At 50.5% G+C, this 15617-nt stretch overlaps 1 protein-coding gene and 1 long non-coding RNA gene across 2 annotated transcripts in view; one reads left to right on the top strand and one right to left on the bottom strand.

Annotated features, from left to right (window-relative positions):
• The window catches only part of PEA15 (proliferation and apoptosis adaptor protein 15), a 48236-nt gene extending 33333 nt beyond the window's left edge, over positions 1–14903 (top strand). The window contains exons 2-4 of the mRNA XM_035097757.3: positions 3871–4044; positions 6931–7086; positions 8283–14903. Of these exons, the coding sequence (XP_034953648.1) occupies positions 3873–4044; positions 6931–7086; positions 8283–8347 (393 nt within the window). The 5' untranslated portion in view covers positions 3871–3872 and the 3' untranslated portion in view covers positions 8348–14903. The remainder of the gene's footprint in view (positions 1–3870; positions 4045–6930; positions 7087–8282) is intronic.
• On the bottom strand, positions 836–3310 carry LOC148683234 (uncharacterized). Its single transcript, XR_015947456.1, has 2 exons — positions 3174–3310; positions 836–1188 (listed from the first exon to the last, which is right to left on the bottom strand). It is a non-coding gene; the product is annotated as an uncharacterized LOC148683234 (long non-coding RNA).
• Positions 14904–15617: the final 714 nt, after the last annotated feature.

Here is a 15617-nt window from a genome sequence, read left to right as displayed (position 1 = left end):
AGGGACTAGCAGTTTGAAAGCACATCAAAGTGCAAGTAGATAAATAGGTACCGCTCTGGCAAGAAGGTAAACAGCATCTCCGTGTGCTGCACTGGTTTCACCAGAAGCGGCTTAGTCCTGCTGGCCACATGACCCAGAAGCTGTCTGCAGACAAATGCCAGCTCCCTCAGCCTATAGAGCGAGATGAGCACGCAACCCCAGAGTCGTTCACAACTGGACCTAACGGTCAGGGGTACTTTTACCTTTACCTTATGCTAATGAGTAGGGGCAGGGAGAGGTGATGCTTGGAAGGACCACAGAGTTCTCCTATTTGAATGCAACTAGTAAACACTTCACAGTACCTGTTGACATTTGTGGCACTAAAGGCATTTGAAGGGTAGCAGTTTATTTCGCTCCCTTTCCCCCCCTCCCTCCACAGTTCCTTCCACCCTGAGGCCTGTGGCTGGAGATCCCTGGTAGAGACCCAGCTGTTGCTGCAATAATACCTCCCGGCCCCCTCCTCTTTTTGAAATAAGTTCTCATTATCCACAGATGAGCCCCTCTCTCCAAATCCAAGGCCAAATTGCTCATTGTCCCTGAACTGTCAGGGATTCTAGAAAGCCCTACAAAGCTGGGTGATGTCTCTGTCTGGGAATTATATTTCCCAGTGCCCTCATTTTTTAAATGAGGAGGAAACACACACACTAATCTCCATTACCAAGCCATTTATGCAAACAAGCTCAAAATAGGGAGGGGAGAGGTATTCTGCCTTTCATACAGATGCAGAAGTGCTTTTCTCTAGCTAGGAGGGCAGAGTCCAAGGCCTTGATGTCCCAGCAAGCATTCTAAAGCTCTGTGCTGTGGTTTGAGTCTTTAATGCATAATAAAATCACAACACATGCCAAGGGCTGTCCTTTTTAAAAATAAAAGCAGGCAGCAGAGCCAGCCCTTCCATTAGGAGGTTGAGTGAGGTGGCTGCCTCTGGCGGCAGATGTTGATGGAAAGCAGTGACATGTTGGCAAATAGAGCTGCTTTTGCCCCCAGAGCCAACCCTTTGCCCTCTGAGGTGCAGTGGGGAGAGTGCTGTCCGGTCATAAATGTTGAAACAAGAGCCAGTGGTCAGTCTAGTTAGCTGCTGAAGGGGGGAACATTTGCCTCCAGCAGAAAAAATGTCTTGGGCCAGCCGAAATCGCAGTCCATAACAAAACCCTGTTGGAAAAAACGTTAGTGGTATTTTTATGAATTGTCTTCAGGATGTGAGTTTGTGGGAAGCTTTTTGGTTCTGTTATCTTAGAAATTCTCCCAGCTCTTTCCAGTATTTGTCAAAGGAAAGCAGATGTTCTTGTTTTGCGTGTAATAGAGAACCAGGAGCACATGCATGCAGGGGGTGGGTGTTGACATTCCTTTTTGGGGCCTGGTGGTTGCACATTCCAGTCTCCCATAAACCACCATTCCAGAAGGGAAGTCTCTCTTCCACACCACACTAAAAAGTGCATGCTTGCGTCAGGACGCCTCATAAATGGCAGGACTTTTCAGAATGGCTAAAGCTTCACAGATCAGCAGCAAATCAATCTGAAACGAAAACAAAAAACCAGGCAGCCGGTATTCTGCCTGGCCAAATAGTTCCACTGGGAGGATCAGCATCAGTTTAATGATATTTGTTGTGTGCTCTACACTTGACGGAGCAGCAGGGAGTGGGGGAAAGATGTTCCAGGGCAGAACAACCTGAGGTTGGTTTCCTTTGGGTGAGAAACAGCCAGAGGGAAAGACTGTGCGCTGGAGAAACAAAGTGTCTTGGGTTGCCTACCAACCTTAAACTGACCTAAGCCATAGCTGCCAAGTTATCCCTTATTTTAAGGGATTTTCCCTTATGCTGAATAGGCTTCCTCGCGAGAAAAGGAAAAACTTGGCAGCTATGACCTAAGCAAACACTTAGGGCTCATCTAGATTTTTGTTGGCCCTGCTGTTTTCCCTTCGGGGAAAACCAACTCCTTACTGCTGAATCGAAGCATACATTGATTGGGTTTTTTCCCGGATTGATGCTTGCTCCGATTTAGCGCTAAATAGTGGGTTTTCCAGGAGAAATTGTTGGGGCATGTGACAAGTGGGAAACGTCTGGGCCCTGTGCTTTCGAGGCACAGAACAAGAGGAAGTGTGGACAATCCCTTCAAAAGGCTAAAGAGGAGGAGGAATTTTATCAGAGAAAGTAAAAAGACCTGCCACCAATTCCAGGCAGGGTGAGTTGCGGATGACTCACCACCCCTTACCACCCCGGAGAGGAGGCAAAAGGTTTCTGAGGATCCAATACCTAGTGTCATTCCTATCAGGAACATCCCACAACAACATCTGGCAAACTAGTGTACCACTTCTTGCAGAGCTACATTTTCCAGCTTCCTTACAAGCCACAGTTCCCAAGATTCTTTGGGTGGGGAGCCGCATACTTCAAATGAGCTCTGCAATGCGCGTGGTCCACAGCCTTCTGCAATACTGTGGTATCTTGGTACTCAAACAACTTGGAACCCAAACACTGCAAACCTGGAAGTAAGTGTTCCAGTTTGCGAACCTTTTTCGGAACCCTGTTATGCTTCCAATTTGAGTGCCACACTTCCATTTTGAGTGTTACGCTAAGGTCTGTATGTTTTTGCTTTTTATTTTGTGTTTTTGTTTCTGCTCTTTGTTTGTTTGTTTTTGTGATTGTGTGGAACCCAGTTCAGCTACTGATTGATTAATTGTGTGACTGCAGTACATTGTTTATTGCTTTCATTTTATGGATCAATGGTCTCGTAAGATAGTAAAATTCATGTTAAATTGCTGGTTTAGGGGTTGTTTTTAAAAGTCTGGAACGGATTAATCCATTTTGCATTACTTTCTATGGGAAAGCGCGTTTTGTTTTTTGGAATGCTTTGGTTTTGGAATGGACTTCCGGAACAGATTAAGTTTGAGAACCCAGGTACCACTGTACAGTACTTGATTTATTTACAAATGCAGAAGCATAATGAGCTTGGGGTCTGTGCAGTTGTATGTCCTTTCTCTCCCAGACTTGGAAGGGGACGATTGCCAGCTATCTCCCAACAGAGAAAACATAAATCTTGAGGCTGCTAACAAACCATCTCCCTAGCTAAGGAAGGTCAGTTGAGAACACACTAAGCCGGCTGCAACAATTGGCACACAAAGTAGAACAAAGAAGAACCTACCTGGTTTCCAGGCACACTAGGGAAGAAGAACAGAAACACAGTATTTGATGATAGAAAGCCAGATTCCAGGGTGGAGCACAGGAATTCATCACTGGTCATTCCAGGGCCCTTTGACTCCCTCAAGTTGTGGACTAGGGACCAGAGAAGGATCAGGATTCAAATCTCCACTCGGTAACAAAGCTCATTACCTCACAGGATTGTCATGAGGTTAAAATGGAAAGGGGAGAACCAGGTATGCCACCTCGAGCTTCTTGGAGGAAAGATGGGATCTAAATGAAATAACAATAATAATAAACAGCTGCATCTGCAGCTTCAACTGAGGGATGTGCAGAAGGTAGTTAGGGATCTACTGGTGGGTCTCTTGGGTGATTTGCACCAAGTCAGCAAGGGTTTCTGACTCCCAGTTGTTTCACAATGACTCCCCCACCCCACCCAAATGCTGCAGAACTGAAGAAAAGCTGGGTAACCATAAGTGGATTTTTAATTTATTTTTGAATGCTGAAGGGTTCAAGCTCTGTTCACTTCCGGCAGTCCAAGCCCACTCCTGGGCTCAGGGTCCTTTCATCCAATGTGTGTGTGATTTGCAACTGGCTCCAGTTGGTAGATATCAGGTCCTAGTAGACAGATCCTGCAAGCGTGACGTCTTGCCTACCCCTTTATATAACTTGCCCTGTTCCCCCTTCCTCACACCTTGCAGAGATGGCAGAATACAGCAGCCTTTTGGAGGAGCTGGCTGAGAACATCACCAACGAAGACCTGGACCAGCTGAAGTCGGCCTGCAAGGAGGACATCCCCAGCGAGAAGAACGAGGAAATCACTACCAGCAAGGACTGGTTCAGCTTCCTTGAAAAGCACAAGAAACTGGACAAAGGTGAGCAGGGCTACTGGCCACGATGACTCTGCTCTGTCCCCACGGAAGGAGGCAGAAATGATTCTGAATGCCAGTTGCTGGAAACTGCAGGAGGGCAGAGGGCTCTTGTACTCAAATCCTGCTTGCAAGCTTCCCATTGGGGCATCTAGTTGGATGCTGGACTAGATGGGCTGATCCAGCAGGCTCTTCTGCTGCTCTTATGAGAAGGAGAAGGAAATGAGGAGGAGCAGGGGAGGAAGAGAGTGTGCTCAGCCCCAGGCCCCTTCCGCACCAGCCTATCACTCAGGATGGGAGCCCAGGAGCCGGGGGGGGGGGTTTGCTGAGGTGCGGGAGAGCAAAGATCACCCTCTGCGTGTCCCGCACATGCTGGGTGGCATCTTGTGACACATCACATGGCCAGGTCCCCTCAATGTGTGGGGGGGGGCAAGTTGGCACCCCTGGCTGCACCCTAGCCTATATCTGAATCTGTGGGATCAAAATAAACATGGAGAAGAGGGGCAGGGGAGAATAATTTGTACACCTAGACATGCCTATGTATCAATAAGCAGCTCAGCCCTCTCTCACCCCCACTTTCACCCTGCTTTCCTTCCAAAGGAAGGAAGGTAAGAGCAGCGGAATCAAGTTGAGTGACTCAGAGCTGGCAGGCTTGAGGTTCCATGAGGGTTGGGGAGCGGGGAGGAGCAGCCTGCCAGCCTGCCTGCCTGCCTGCCTGGCCGTGACAGCTCCAGGCAAGAGGAACGGATGGATGGGCTCCTGGGAGAACCAGTGACTCAGCAAGGCAGGTCCGCTCAGGGTTCAGATCTCATTCAAGGGCTTGACACTTCCAGACCAACAAACCACTGCATTCACTTCTTTGTGTTCCCAGGAGGGAGGCTGGGGGTAGGGAGATGAATCCCTGGCACCCGGCACCATTTGACAGGGCAGGAGCGCAGTGAGAAGGTGTGGATGCCGTGTCCTCGCAAATGAGTTGTGCGACAGAACCAGGAGCCCAAACCACCACCTCTTTCAGGGGCCCCAGTGCAACTGTGGGGGTACCCATTACAAAAATGGGTGCATGTTTGGGAGGTGTGCGTATGGCTGTAGGAATGAACAGCTCTCAGAAGAGATTACGCCAGGTGTCACACACACACACAACACTCACCAACAAAGGGGGGGGACACCCTCTCATGACCCTAGAACTCATGGATGAAGCTGAACATTGGAACATTCAGGACAGATAAAAGAGAGTCTTTCACATAGTTAAACAAGGGAACTCACTCCTGCAGAAAGCAGGGATGACCACCAAATTGGATGCCATTAAAAGAGGATTGGACAAATCCACAGAGAATACAACTACTTATTACAACATTAAAAACAGTTTAAAATCCTCTACAGTGGTACCTCTGGTTATGAACTTAATTCGTTCCGGAGGTCCGTTTTTAACCTGAAACCATTCTTAACGTAAGGTACCACTTTAGCTAATGGGGCCTCCCGCTGCCGCTGCACGATTTCTATTCTCATCCTGAGGTAAAGTTCTTAGCCCAAGGTACTACTTCCGGGTTAGCGGAGTCTAACCTGAAGTGTATGTAACCTAAGGTGTTTGCAACCCGAGGTACCACTGTAACTGTGAAGAATGAAATCACACAAAAATAGGGTGAGCCCTAAAAATGCACATCTCAGGTGTCAAGGGCCAGGGTAAAAAGTTGTGTCCTCAGCATTCAACAAAAATAGTATGGTGACAAACAAGAGCAGGTAGCATCAGAAGCTGCTCTGGGCACAGGAGGAGAAATATTGAAATATATCTAAATATCGCCCTCCCGCATTAGATGCTCTTCACACCCAGACCCAGCCTGCAACGCCCTGCATCCCAGCTCTCTTCTGCTCTTGTGCAGATTTGCTGGTCTCTCCCCCCACCCATCCTGTCCACTTCAGCCTTCCAGGTTCTTGAGCTGAGATCACCACCCCCCAAACACACACACACACGCATGAACAGCCACAGAAGCTCAGGAAGGCTGAGCCTTACCTGGGTTGAACTTGCCTCTGCCCAGCCCCTTGCAGAGCCAGGCAGAAGCCCGGGCCAGGTAGATAATGTGGCCCTTTTTTACCCTGTGTTACTTTTTTTCATTTTACTGATTGTGAATATGCTGACCGAGGCCCCCTTTGGAATCGGAGGCCCAGGTCAAGTGGACCATATGCCCCCCCCCTCTGTCTGGGCCTGCCTCTGCTCTTCCCCTCCCTGTGGTAGCTGTGGAGGAAGACTACAGATGGTGCTGTGTGGAGCTGGATGATGTCATTTTGTGCTGCTTCTTTTTTTAAAAAAAGTTGTTTTCTCAAGGCAATGCAACCTGCTGTTGGTTGGTTGCCTTCCTCTCTCATATACACACACATACACCTCTGCACTGGTCTATCTGCCCACGCGCCAGCATCATCGTGAACAGACTCACACTGGCATGCTGTGCCCACGCAAGGCAGCCCTGTGCCTCCAGAGAGGTTCACAGTCGTCAGTCACACCTTGAGGAAAGCAGCACCAACACACACACACTTACACACATGGTATGTTACAGACACAAAGAGTCAAGTTAAATTCACACGTAGAGAATGGAACAGGTGTGGGATTAAGGTGACGATTAGCATGAAACAGTGGGCTGCTTTTGACATGGTGCCATCTTGGGGGGGGGCTGGGGGGAGAAGGAGAAAGAGAGAAGTCCCTGCGCTGATTGTCTGCATGGAAATCGTGGAGGGGTGCAAGAGGCAGGGCAACCCAAGCCCTTTCAACTTTGCGGGCGGGCCAAGGCAGGCACAATTCAGCCGATTTAACGGACAGGGCACTTGCTGCTGCTTCCCTGCTTCCTAACCGCCTGCACCTGACAACAGCTGACCTCCTTCCCTGTGCTTATTCCTGCGCAGACAACCTCTCCTACATCGAACACATCTTTGAGATCTCCCGCCGCCCTGACTTGCTCACCATGGTGGTCGAGTACCGCACCCAAGTACTGAAGATCACCGAGGAGGATGAAGTGGACACAAAGCTGACCCGTATCCCCAGTGCCAAGAAATACAAAGGTCAGGGGCCTCTCTGCTCAGCACCCACATGCACTCAGCCACCCCCTTCCCCCACCCCACCCCGGCAGCTGCACCTGGCTCTCACCACACCCCTCCTTCTTGCATGGAGACCCTGGGGCTGGGGGCTGGTTGGTCCATGTCTCTGGCTGGGGGGTTGCCCATCTTTCTCTCAGCCTATCTCAGTGGGATGCAGCTGCTCAAGAGGCTCAGCAGGCTGGTTTTTAGGAAGTAGGAAGACTTACCTTTCTCATCCGACCTTGAGGGGAGAACTTGGTCCCCTCTCCCTTTTTCAGACCCATTTTGAACAGCTGGAGAAACCTAGCTTCAAATATCTAGCCTGAAGAGCAGGGACATGCTCCCCACATCTACCCAAGGGCGATGGGTGGTGGTGGTGGACAGAGGACTGTTTTGTCCAGAGTCCAACAACAACACCATCCCCAAACCTCTCTGGCTCACAATGGGCAAGATGCAGCAGTGGGGGAGATAAATGGTTGTGCAGGAAACCTTTCAAGGGAAGAGTATTTCTACTCTGAGGTTGAAGATGGGCAACTAGGCAAAAGCAGGTAGTGTAACTGTCCCTTTCATGACTAAGGGCGCCAACTGTACAGCTTTCTAACATGTTGCATTGTTTACAGGAAGAGGATGGGAGAGGAAGCAACAATTTGCGTTTGCTCTGCTCTGTTCTGAGGCAGATTTGTATGCAGCCCAGAAGTAGGGTTCTGTGAGGCTGAGTGGCTCCTAGTTGCTAGTATACATCATTAGCTGAGAGGATACCTTTGAAATATTGAGTTTAATAATAGTAAAAAAGATAAGCCATTCTGTTAATAGTCACGTGTATTTAAGTGAACAAACAGGCCCCCCAAAGAGGGCTGCATGTAGGGTGCCTCGGACCCTAAGCTCTCCACTGGTTCCGTCTTTATAGGGACTGCATTTAGGTATTAAATCTGTTAAATGTCACTTGGAGACCTCAAAGTCCTAATACTAATCATAGAAATTAGACTGGGTAGTAGATTCAGGCCACAGTTTCTTCACAGGTCCTAACAAGCTTATGGAACTCTCTGCCACAATATGTATTTCTGGCCACCAACTCAGATCTCTTTAAAGGAGGATTAGGTGAACTCCTGGAGGATAAGACAATCCCACCAGGTGACTCATAAGTCGTTCTCATGTTGTCTCCTTTCCTTTTCTCCTCGCAGACATCATCCGGCAGCCCTCCGAAGAAGAGATAATCAAACTGGCTCCGCCACCCAAAAAAGCTTAAAGTAGGGGGGAGGGGGGAGGAAGGGAGCAGCTGGGAGGAGGATGACCCCCACCCCCACCCCCTCTGCTCCACTGTGCCCTGACGTTTCCAGCTGCCCTTCTCTCCTCTTCTGGCTACATCCTGCCCTTTCTCTGTGACTATCCGCATGTCTTGTGGGACTGGGGTGGGGAGCAGCCTTGGCCACTAATTGAGTCTTAATTCCAACCCCCCTCTCCCCAACCACTACTCCCAACATACATATCCCCACCTTCCCACTGACTGGTGTGGGTGAACCCTCAGGAGGGCTGCTGGGACGGGGGGGGGCAGGGGGCTGGAGGACTGTTGCTATGCAAACATGGAGCCCACCTCTCCCCCAATGCTACTCCCTCCCTTCCACGCCCCCACTGGGAAGGGGCAGACCCCCAAGTTTAACACCCCAACAGAATCAAGAGCCTTGGCCTGTTGTTGTTCTTGTTCTTGTTGTTGTTAAGCAGGAGGTGAGGATGGGCAGAGGAAGTTGGATAGGGGAGATGAGATCAGGTGGGTGGGTATTTTGTATTTAAAAAGCCACTGGGAGCCCTCCAGTGCAGAACCAGCACCAGGAGCTGGCATTAAGGCATCTCTTTGCAGGGGAGAGATGGGGTGTGTGTGTTAGAAAGGACTGGGCAATGGGGGGGGGAGATGGAGAAGGGTTAGGAAGAAGTCACAGCAGCTTTCTATTCAACACTTTCCTTGTGAGGCTGCAGTGGAAAAGTGGGGCCTGAGGGGGCCCCTAGTTGCTTAGATGTGCTGGGGGCACCCCTAGGGCCACAGAACAGGGCCCTGCAGCTCCTCCCTCCAGAATTGTCGCCCCGGCCACACCCTGCATTGCTCTTGCCAGTAACCCGTGAGGCTGTGCTACCACTCTGACACCTCCAAAGTCAGCCAAGTCTGGCATTACGGCAGTTTAAGATTTTGCTGACATCCCGGCTCAATGCACACACAGAACGAGCGGGGCACTGGAGATTTGCACAGCTCAGGCCACGGGACGGGAGCCACACTCCTCTTCAGCCATGCAAACTGCCAAGACTTATTTTGGCTGAGCCACACATCCTAAAAGGGTTGGGGGGTGGGGCAGCTGGTTACAGAGGCGAGCTGGGGAGGGAGGGCATTTTAATTTTCTCCCAGGGTGTTATCTCTGAGGTGGAGAACTAGGGTGCTGGGGTCCCAGGGCAGGGAGAGGGGGACAAGCAGAAGACAGGAGTTGGGGGGATACAGCCTGAGAGAGAGAGAGAAAGAGAGGAGGGAGAACAAAAGTTTGTGGGGAGAGAGCTGGGTTCAGTTCAGGGGTCTGCTCCTTCCCTGCCAGTCTGTGCTAACGCCGGGGTGGAAGAGCAGGCCTTTCGCCAGGAGGCAAGCTGGGGGGGGCACACACACACCAGCCCACTCCCACTGGCCTGCCAGCCTGCTTTCCTGCCCCCCCCATTGACTTTGTGCCTTTCCTTGGTGTTGGTCGTGCGGCCGCCGCCTCTCCTTCAACTTGCTCCGTGGGTGCCTCTTCCTCCCTTGTCCGACCTTGACCCCCCCTTCCTCCTTCCTCAGGGGACTGACTTGGTACCACTTCTGCCCCATTCAGTCCACCCACCCCCTGCCTGCTGGCTCCCCTTGAGTGGAGGGCTATTTCCACAGGGGGCATGTGGGCAACCCTTAAACGTCGCGTCTTTTTCTTTGCCGTGGTTTCTACTCAGCTCGTGGACCGCCTTGCTGTTCTGCTCAGTGGCTGCATTGTCATAGATGGGAGTGGGGGCCTGGAGGTTTCCTCTTACCCATGGGGATGGGGGGGACCGTTGAGGGTTTCCCTGTGGAATTGCCTGCCTGCCTGCCTGTTTGCCCTCCACCCACCCAGGATACAGCCTGATGTGGAGGGTGGGCCTCTTGATGCTCCCAGGTTGCAACAGGAGCATCTCTGAAGCAACCAAGTCTACCAGCACCCTCCCCCCCTGCCTGGACCCAAGACAGCCGGTGACACTGCTTGCATGCACTCATCCTGCATCCCTGCATACCATCATCAAGACACCCATGTCTTAAGTAAATCAGGGAAGTCCGGAGGGGCCTGGCCACATTTCTGCTTACAGAGAAATATGTGTTGCCTCCCCCTGCAGCACCTGCAGCCCCCTTGGGTGCCAAGCAGCTGCCTTGAGTACGTGTGTGTGTGTGTGTAAGCGGGCTAAAATGTTTAAGGAACAAGTGTGGGGGGGGGACAGAAATCCACTTGCACCAAGGAGGAAAGTGGGATTTGTCGGCCTCTCTGTCTCCCCACACAGTTTGTTTCCAGATGGAGCCAGATTAAGACAGTCTCCCTGCCTCACATGGCTGCTGGGGGTGTAGAGGAGGCGGAGGGAGGGAAGCGGGGGAACGTGACTGTTTCTGGGCGCCCAAAGCTGTGATCCTGGCTGCTGCGTTCGTCTCTCTGCTGCAGCTTCCATTGCACATATATTGCCATTAAACTAACTGCACCTGTTCGGGGGGGGGGGAATGCTTCTCAGTTGTTGTTTTTAAAAAGAGACCCACCACCACCCAAACAGTGGAACTTGCATCAGACTGCAAAAGGAAAATATATATATATATATATTATTTAATTAATGCTGAAAAACTGCGCTGTGCATCCTGGTGTTGTTGGCCAGGTAATATTTCCTCCTCTTTTCTCCCTGGCCCCCTACCTTCAACCTTAAAGCGAGACCACATGTTCCTGCCCTTCCCCCTTGCAGGTAGTATTGTGTTCTTTTGTGTTATGTATCAACAGGTGGGCTAGGTCTGTGTTTTTTACAAGGCATCTTGTTTAGGTCTCCCCTTCCCCACCCCCCACCCCGGCAGTCCCGCTGCCTCTCTACCCACCACACACAGCCTGAGCCTTGCCTTCAATCCCCACCCCCCCACTCCCTGGGTCAGGATCTCGGCTGCAGTGGCTCGTTCCTGCCCGACCAGATGCATTCCTGGCACAAAACTCCCTCGGTGTGTGTTGGTGTGCAATGACTGTTCAGAAGTCCAGAGAGCTGGCAGAAAGGGGGAGTGGGGGGGGGGAAGGTTCCTCCGGAGCAGGGCAGGGGGTCAGCAGCGGAAGAGAGACAGGCAGTGGCCCCAGTTCGAGAGAGGCAAGCTGCCGTCACTACAACCACTCTGCACCCCCCTGCCTTCAGTTTGGCATGGTGGGGCCTTGCCTCCAAACGGCATCACAAAGCACCTTCTGGCAATTTGAGGTTGGCCATGTAGATCTGGACGCAACTCCAAGGGCGTATGGCAAACTCAGCTGGGCTCTCAGCACCCTACTTGTTACGTTTCTGGGGTGGGCCAAGCCTAGAGAAATGGGCCAGAGCACAGCTTCCTCAGAAGGCGGTGGACTCTCCTTCGCCGGAGGTTTTTAAGCAGAGGTCAGAGGGTCATTTGTCCTGGATGCCTTAGTTGCAATTGAGATGTAGGGGCTTGGAGTGGGTGTCGCTTCTCATTCAGCAATTCCATGACTCTGTGGAGGGGGCTTCTTAAAGCTATGAGGAGCATTAGCAGAGGGGAGTGCTCACTCTCAGCTAGGGGCTTCAGGGACACTGGAGAGGGCTCTGGGCTGCTTGCACTTGCTTGGTGCCCTCCTAAGAGAAGCCTTTGTGTGAGGAGGCGTAGAAGCACTTCAGCAAATGCTGCTAGAGGTGCAAAAATTGCACAGGAAGGGAAGGGGCTGCTACTGCCGCCTTTGCCTTCTTTCTCTCCCCCTGCGTCCTTCCAAGGTCCTACAGTAACAAAAATCAGCTCCAGGAAGCCTCTGCCTTCTCAGCTGTCCCACCCCACCTGCTGCAAAAGGCCCCAAAGCCAAAACCTCGGCAGAAGGGTGGTCTCTAGTTCAGCTGGCCTTAAGTATCCCCACACACCCCTAATACACACACTTCTGATGTTTACAGCTGAACAGTTGGTGGTGGTGATGTCATTGCAAATTAGCAAATTGGCAGAGGGTAAAAATAGTGTCAAAAAGAAACAGGGCGGGGGGGGGGGAGGTTGGAATTTAAAAGCGAACAAACAGCTCAAAACAAAGCGAAGAACAAAGGAGCTGATTAGGAGGCAGCTCAGAATCACAGGATGCAGAAAACACTTTTTTGCTTTGGGGCTAAATGCCCACCACCCTTGGCATGGCCAAGTCCTTCGCTGCTCGTAAGGGCAGCCCTTGCTTGGTCTCCAGCTGAATACGCCTCAAATGTTTTGCAAGCCCAGTGACATTGCCAGAGAGAGGGAGGCTCTCTGCTAGGTCAGGGCTGGGGGTGCGGGTGGAGACACACATACACCTGTGTGGCCCTCCAGCTGTGGCTGCACCACACACACACACACACACACACACACACACACACTGGCTCTCCAGGATTTGAGGCAGGGGAAATTCCCAGCCTTACTGGACACTGCTGGGGATTGAATCTGGGGCCTTCTGCAAGCCAGGCATGTGCTCTGCTGCTATGCCACCTATGAGCAAGGCCCTGCACTGCTTAAAAGAACCTCCTCCCATAAGCCACTCCTATATAAACACACACACAAAAGCAACTTTGCACACAATGTTAATTTAACCACAACACTTTCTTACCTCCAAGATGAGCACAAAGAGGCAACTTCCATGCAGACTGAATGTTACCAGTCAAACCACCTCTGGTGTCTCAGATTCAAAATTCCAGGACACGGTCAGGGTTTTTGTTTTGTTTTAATAGTACAAACCCGCCCTCTGTATTACGTTCAGGTGCATGAATTGTAGTCCGCTGCAGCAGGAACAAACCTCCAGGAGCCAGAACAGGGGAAAGAAACACCCAGGCACAAATCCTGCCTCTCTGCCAGCTCTCTCTACTTCCTCCCTCCCCAGCTGTCCCTGACCCCTGATGCTCAGACCGTGCTAACTGTGTGTACATATATATTATAAATATATGTATATTAAATATAATATTGAGTGTTTAGTGTTAACTTATTCTCTTTTTTTTGTCAAGTGGACCAAAAAAAAAAAAAACCCACAGCAAACAGGAACTGTTAACAAAGTATTAGTTTCTAACTCAACACAATTTTTGATTAAAGTAGTATTTTTTTGAACAAAATGATAAATAAGCATAACTTCAGTATAGCTGAAGTTGGCTGGCCCAAGGTATTTAGCTTATATACAATTTGGCTAAGCCAAAAATACACAGTGGAGGGATAAGGACTACCTCGAAGGGTTGTTGTGGGGATTTACTGAAAAAGGCAGTATTCTCTGTAAAGTCCAGATAAAAAACAGGCCTCTCTTGTGTTCACTCGAATCAAGCAGACCTATGGAAAGTATTTACCACCACCCCCTGCAAGTAAATGAACTTGGCAGGTTGCGGTTCTTTACTCGTGGGCTGAGATGCCCCTGAGCCTTGTTTGCACCATGCTCTGCTATGGATTCCTTCCTTGGAGGTTTTAAAAGAGAGGCTGGAGGGCCACCTGCCAGGGATTCTTCAGCTGTGACCCCTGCATTGATGGCTATTGGGGTTCCTCACCACACTATACTCTGCTAATGAATAGCTTTTCCTTTCCTTTGCCAGTCTTCCTCACACACAGCCAGATAGCCCCCCTCCCCCCCCGGTAACACCACCCTCCATCACTGTAGCCACTGGCGAGAAAAAAATCTGTTCCAGACTGCCATTCATTTCCCGCTGCCAGGCATAGGCAAACTCCAGCCCTCCAGATGTTTGGGACTACAATTCCCATCATCCCTAGCTAACAGGACCAGTGGTCAGGGATGATGGGAGTTGTAGTCCCAAACATCTGGAGGGCCGGAGTTTGCCTATGCCTAGGCCAAACACTGCCAACTTCAATAAATGAAAAATGTACGTTTAAAAAACGGGGAAAGCCAGTACTCCCAGGATGGCCAATGACAAGGAAGTGTGCCATGGGTGCTAAATAAATGCCAGAGTTTTGTGGGTTAAGTGTTCCCAATGAAATCCGGGTTGGGGGGGGGGCAGGGTTTGCTTCCACTGTGCTGGATTGGGGCAATTGTCCAGATTCAGAAAACCACTGAAGCGAGTGTGTTTTAACAGTCGAGTGGAAGTGATGGATGGCAGTCTCACTTTCTGCCCAGCAGAAGGGAAGTTAAAAAGGAAGCAGCTCTCAAGGAGAGCCCAAGTCCTGCATTGACAGGGGGTCTGGACTTGGCCGCCTGCAACCCACCCACCTGCTCTCCAATTCCATGTTTCCAAGTCAACACGAGGGGTCAGGGGTCTCCACAGCTCCCACCCACCCCCCCAAGATCTTGAGTTGCACCCAAATTGGTGCCCCTACCCCAAGAGTGGATTGCTGGCTTGCACTGTTCATTCCTACCTTCTCCTGTAAGTGGCGATGTTCTTCGCAACTTTTTTTTAAAAAAAGAAAAATGTTTCTTTAATCAAAACTTGTCATAACGGGAAAGTTAATTTTTTAAGGGTTTTTGTTTTGTTTTTTTAGAGTAAAGGAATAAAATCTCTGGCTTTGATTACTCTCCCCTGATCCCCACCTTCGAATTTTCTCTCCAAAATGTAATGAAAGTCATTGTGCTAATCATGGAAATAAAAGTCAAAGGTATTGTGTACGTGATGACTGTGTTCGTTTTTTAAAAAACAAAAACAAAACACCTTCTCCCCTCTCTGTTAAGCAGGTGGAGGTTGGAGGAGGAGAGGGAGACAAGGGAAGCGATTGTTCCTCCGGAGGGCTCCCTTGCAGCCAACAGCAGGGAAGCCCCCCCCCCCCCAGTTCCTGGGTGTTTGGTGCAAGTAAGCTAAGCTTCCCCCCTACACTCAAGCTGGAAGAGGAGGAAGAAAATGCTAGGCAGCTGGCAGGCACTGGGAGGGGTGTGTGTTTGTGTGTAGGAAGAACAGTTCTCACAACCAAAGGGGCCACATCACCATCCCTAAAGATAACTTTTGGAGGGTTGAGGGCTGCATCTGTTGGATGGCTGCCTGTCAGGGATGCTTCAGCTGTGATCCTTGCATTGCAGTGGGTTAGACTAGATGACCCTGGGAGGACCCCTTCCAGCTCTGTGATTCTAAAATTTGATTGAGGCCACCTGCCACACACTCCTTCCTTCGCCTTTACTGTTGGGCATTAATTTATTTTGGGAATGAAGTTGCTCTCTGGATGAAGCCAAAGTGTTCAAGGCATCTTACTCTGATAAAGTGAGGCAACTCACTCTTTCACTCCCAAAAAAGCCGGCCTGAGGCTCTCTTTAAAATGAGGGGCTAGTCTGTTTGACCCCGTGAAGTCACTGGATCTTATTTAGTAGGTGGGCATGGCTACTGAATCCTCC

The sequence above is a fragment of the Zootoca vivipara genome, chromosome 16 (assembly GCF_965207765.1).
Source record: "Zootoca vivipara chromosome 16, rZooViv2.hap1.1, whole genome shotgun sequence".
NCBI lineage: Eukaryota > Metazoa > Chordata > Lepidosauria > Squamata > Lacertidae > Zootoca > Zootoca vivipara.
The sequence above is the reverse complement of the archived record's forward strand: the minus strand, read 5'-3'. Positions and strand labels throughout refer to the sequence as shown.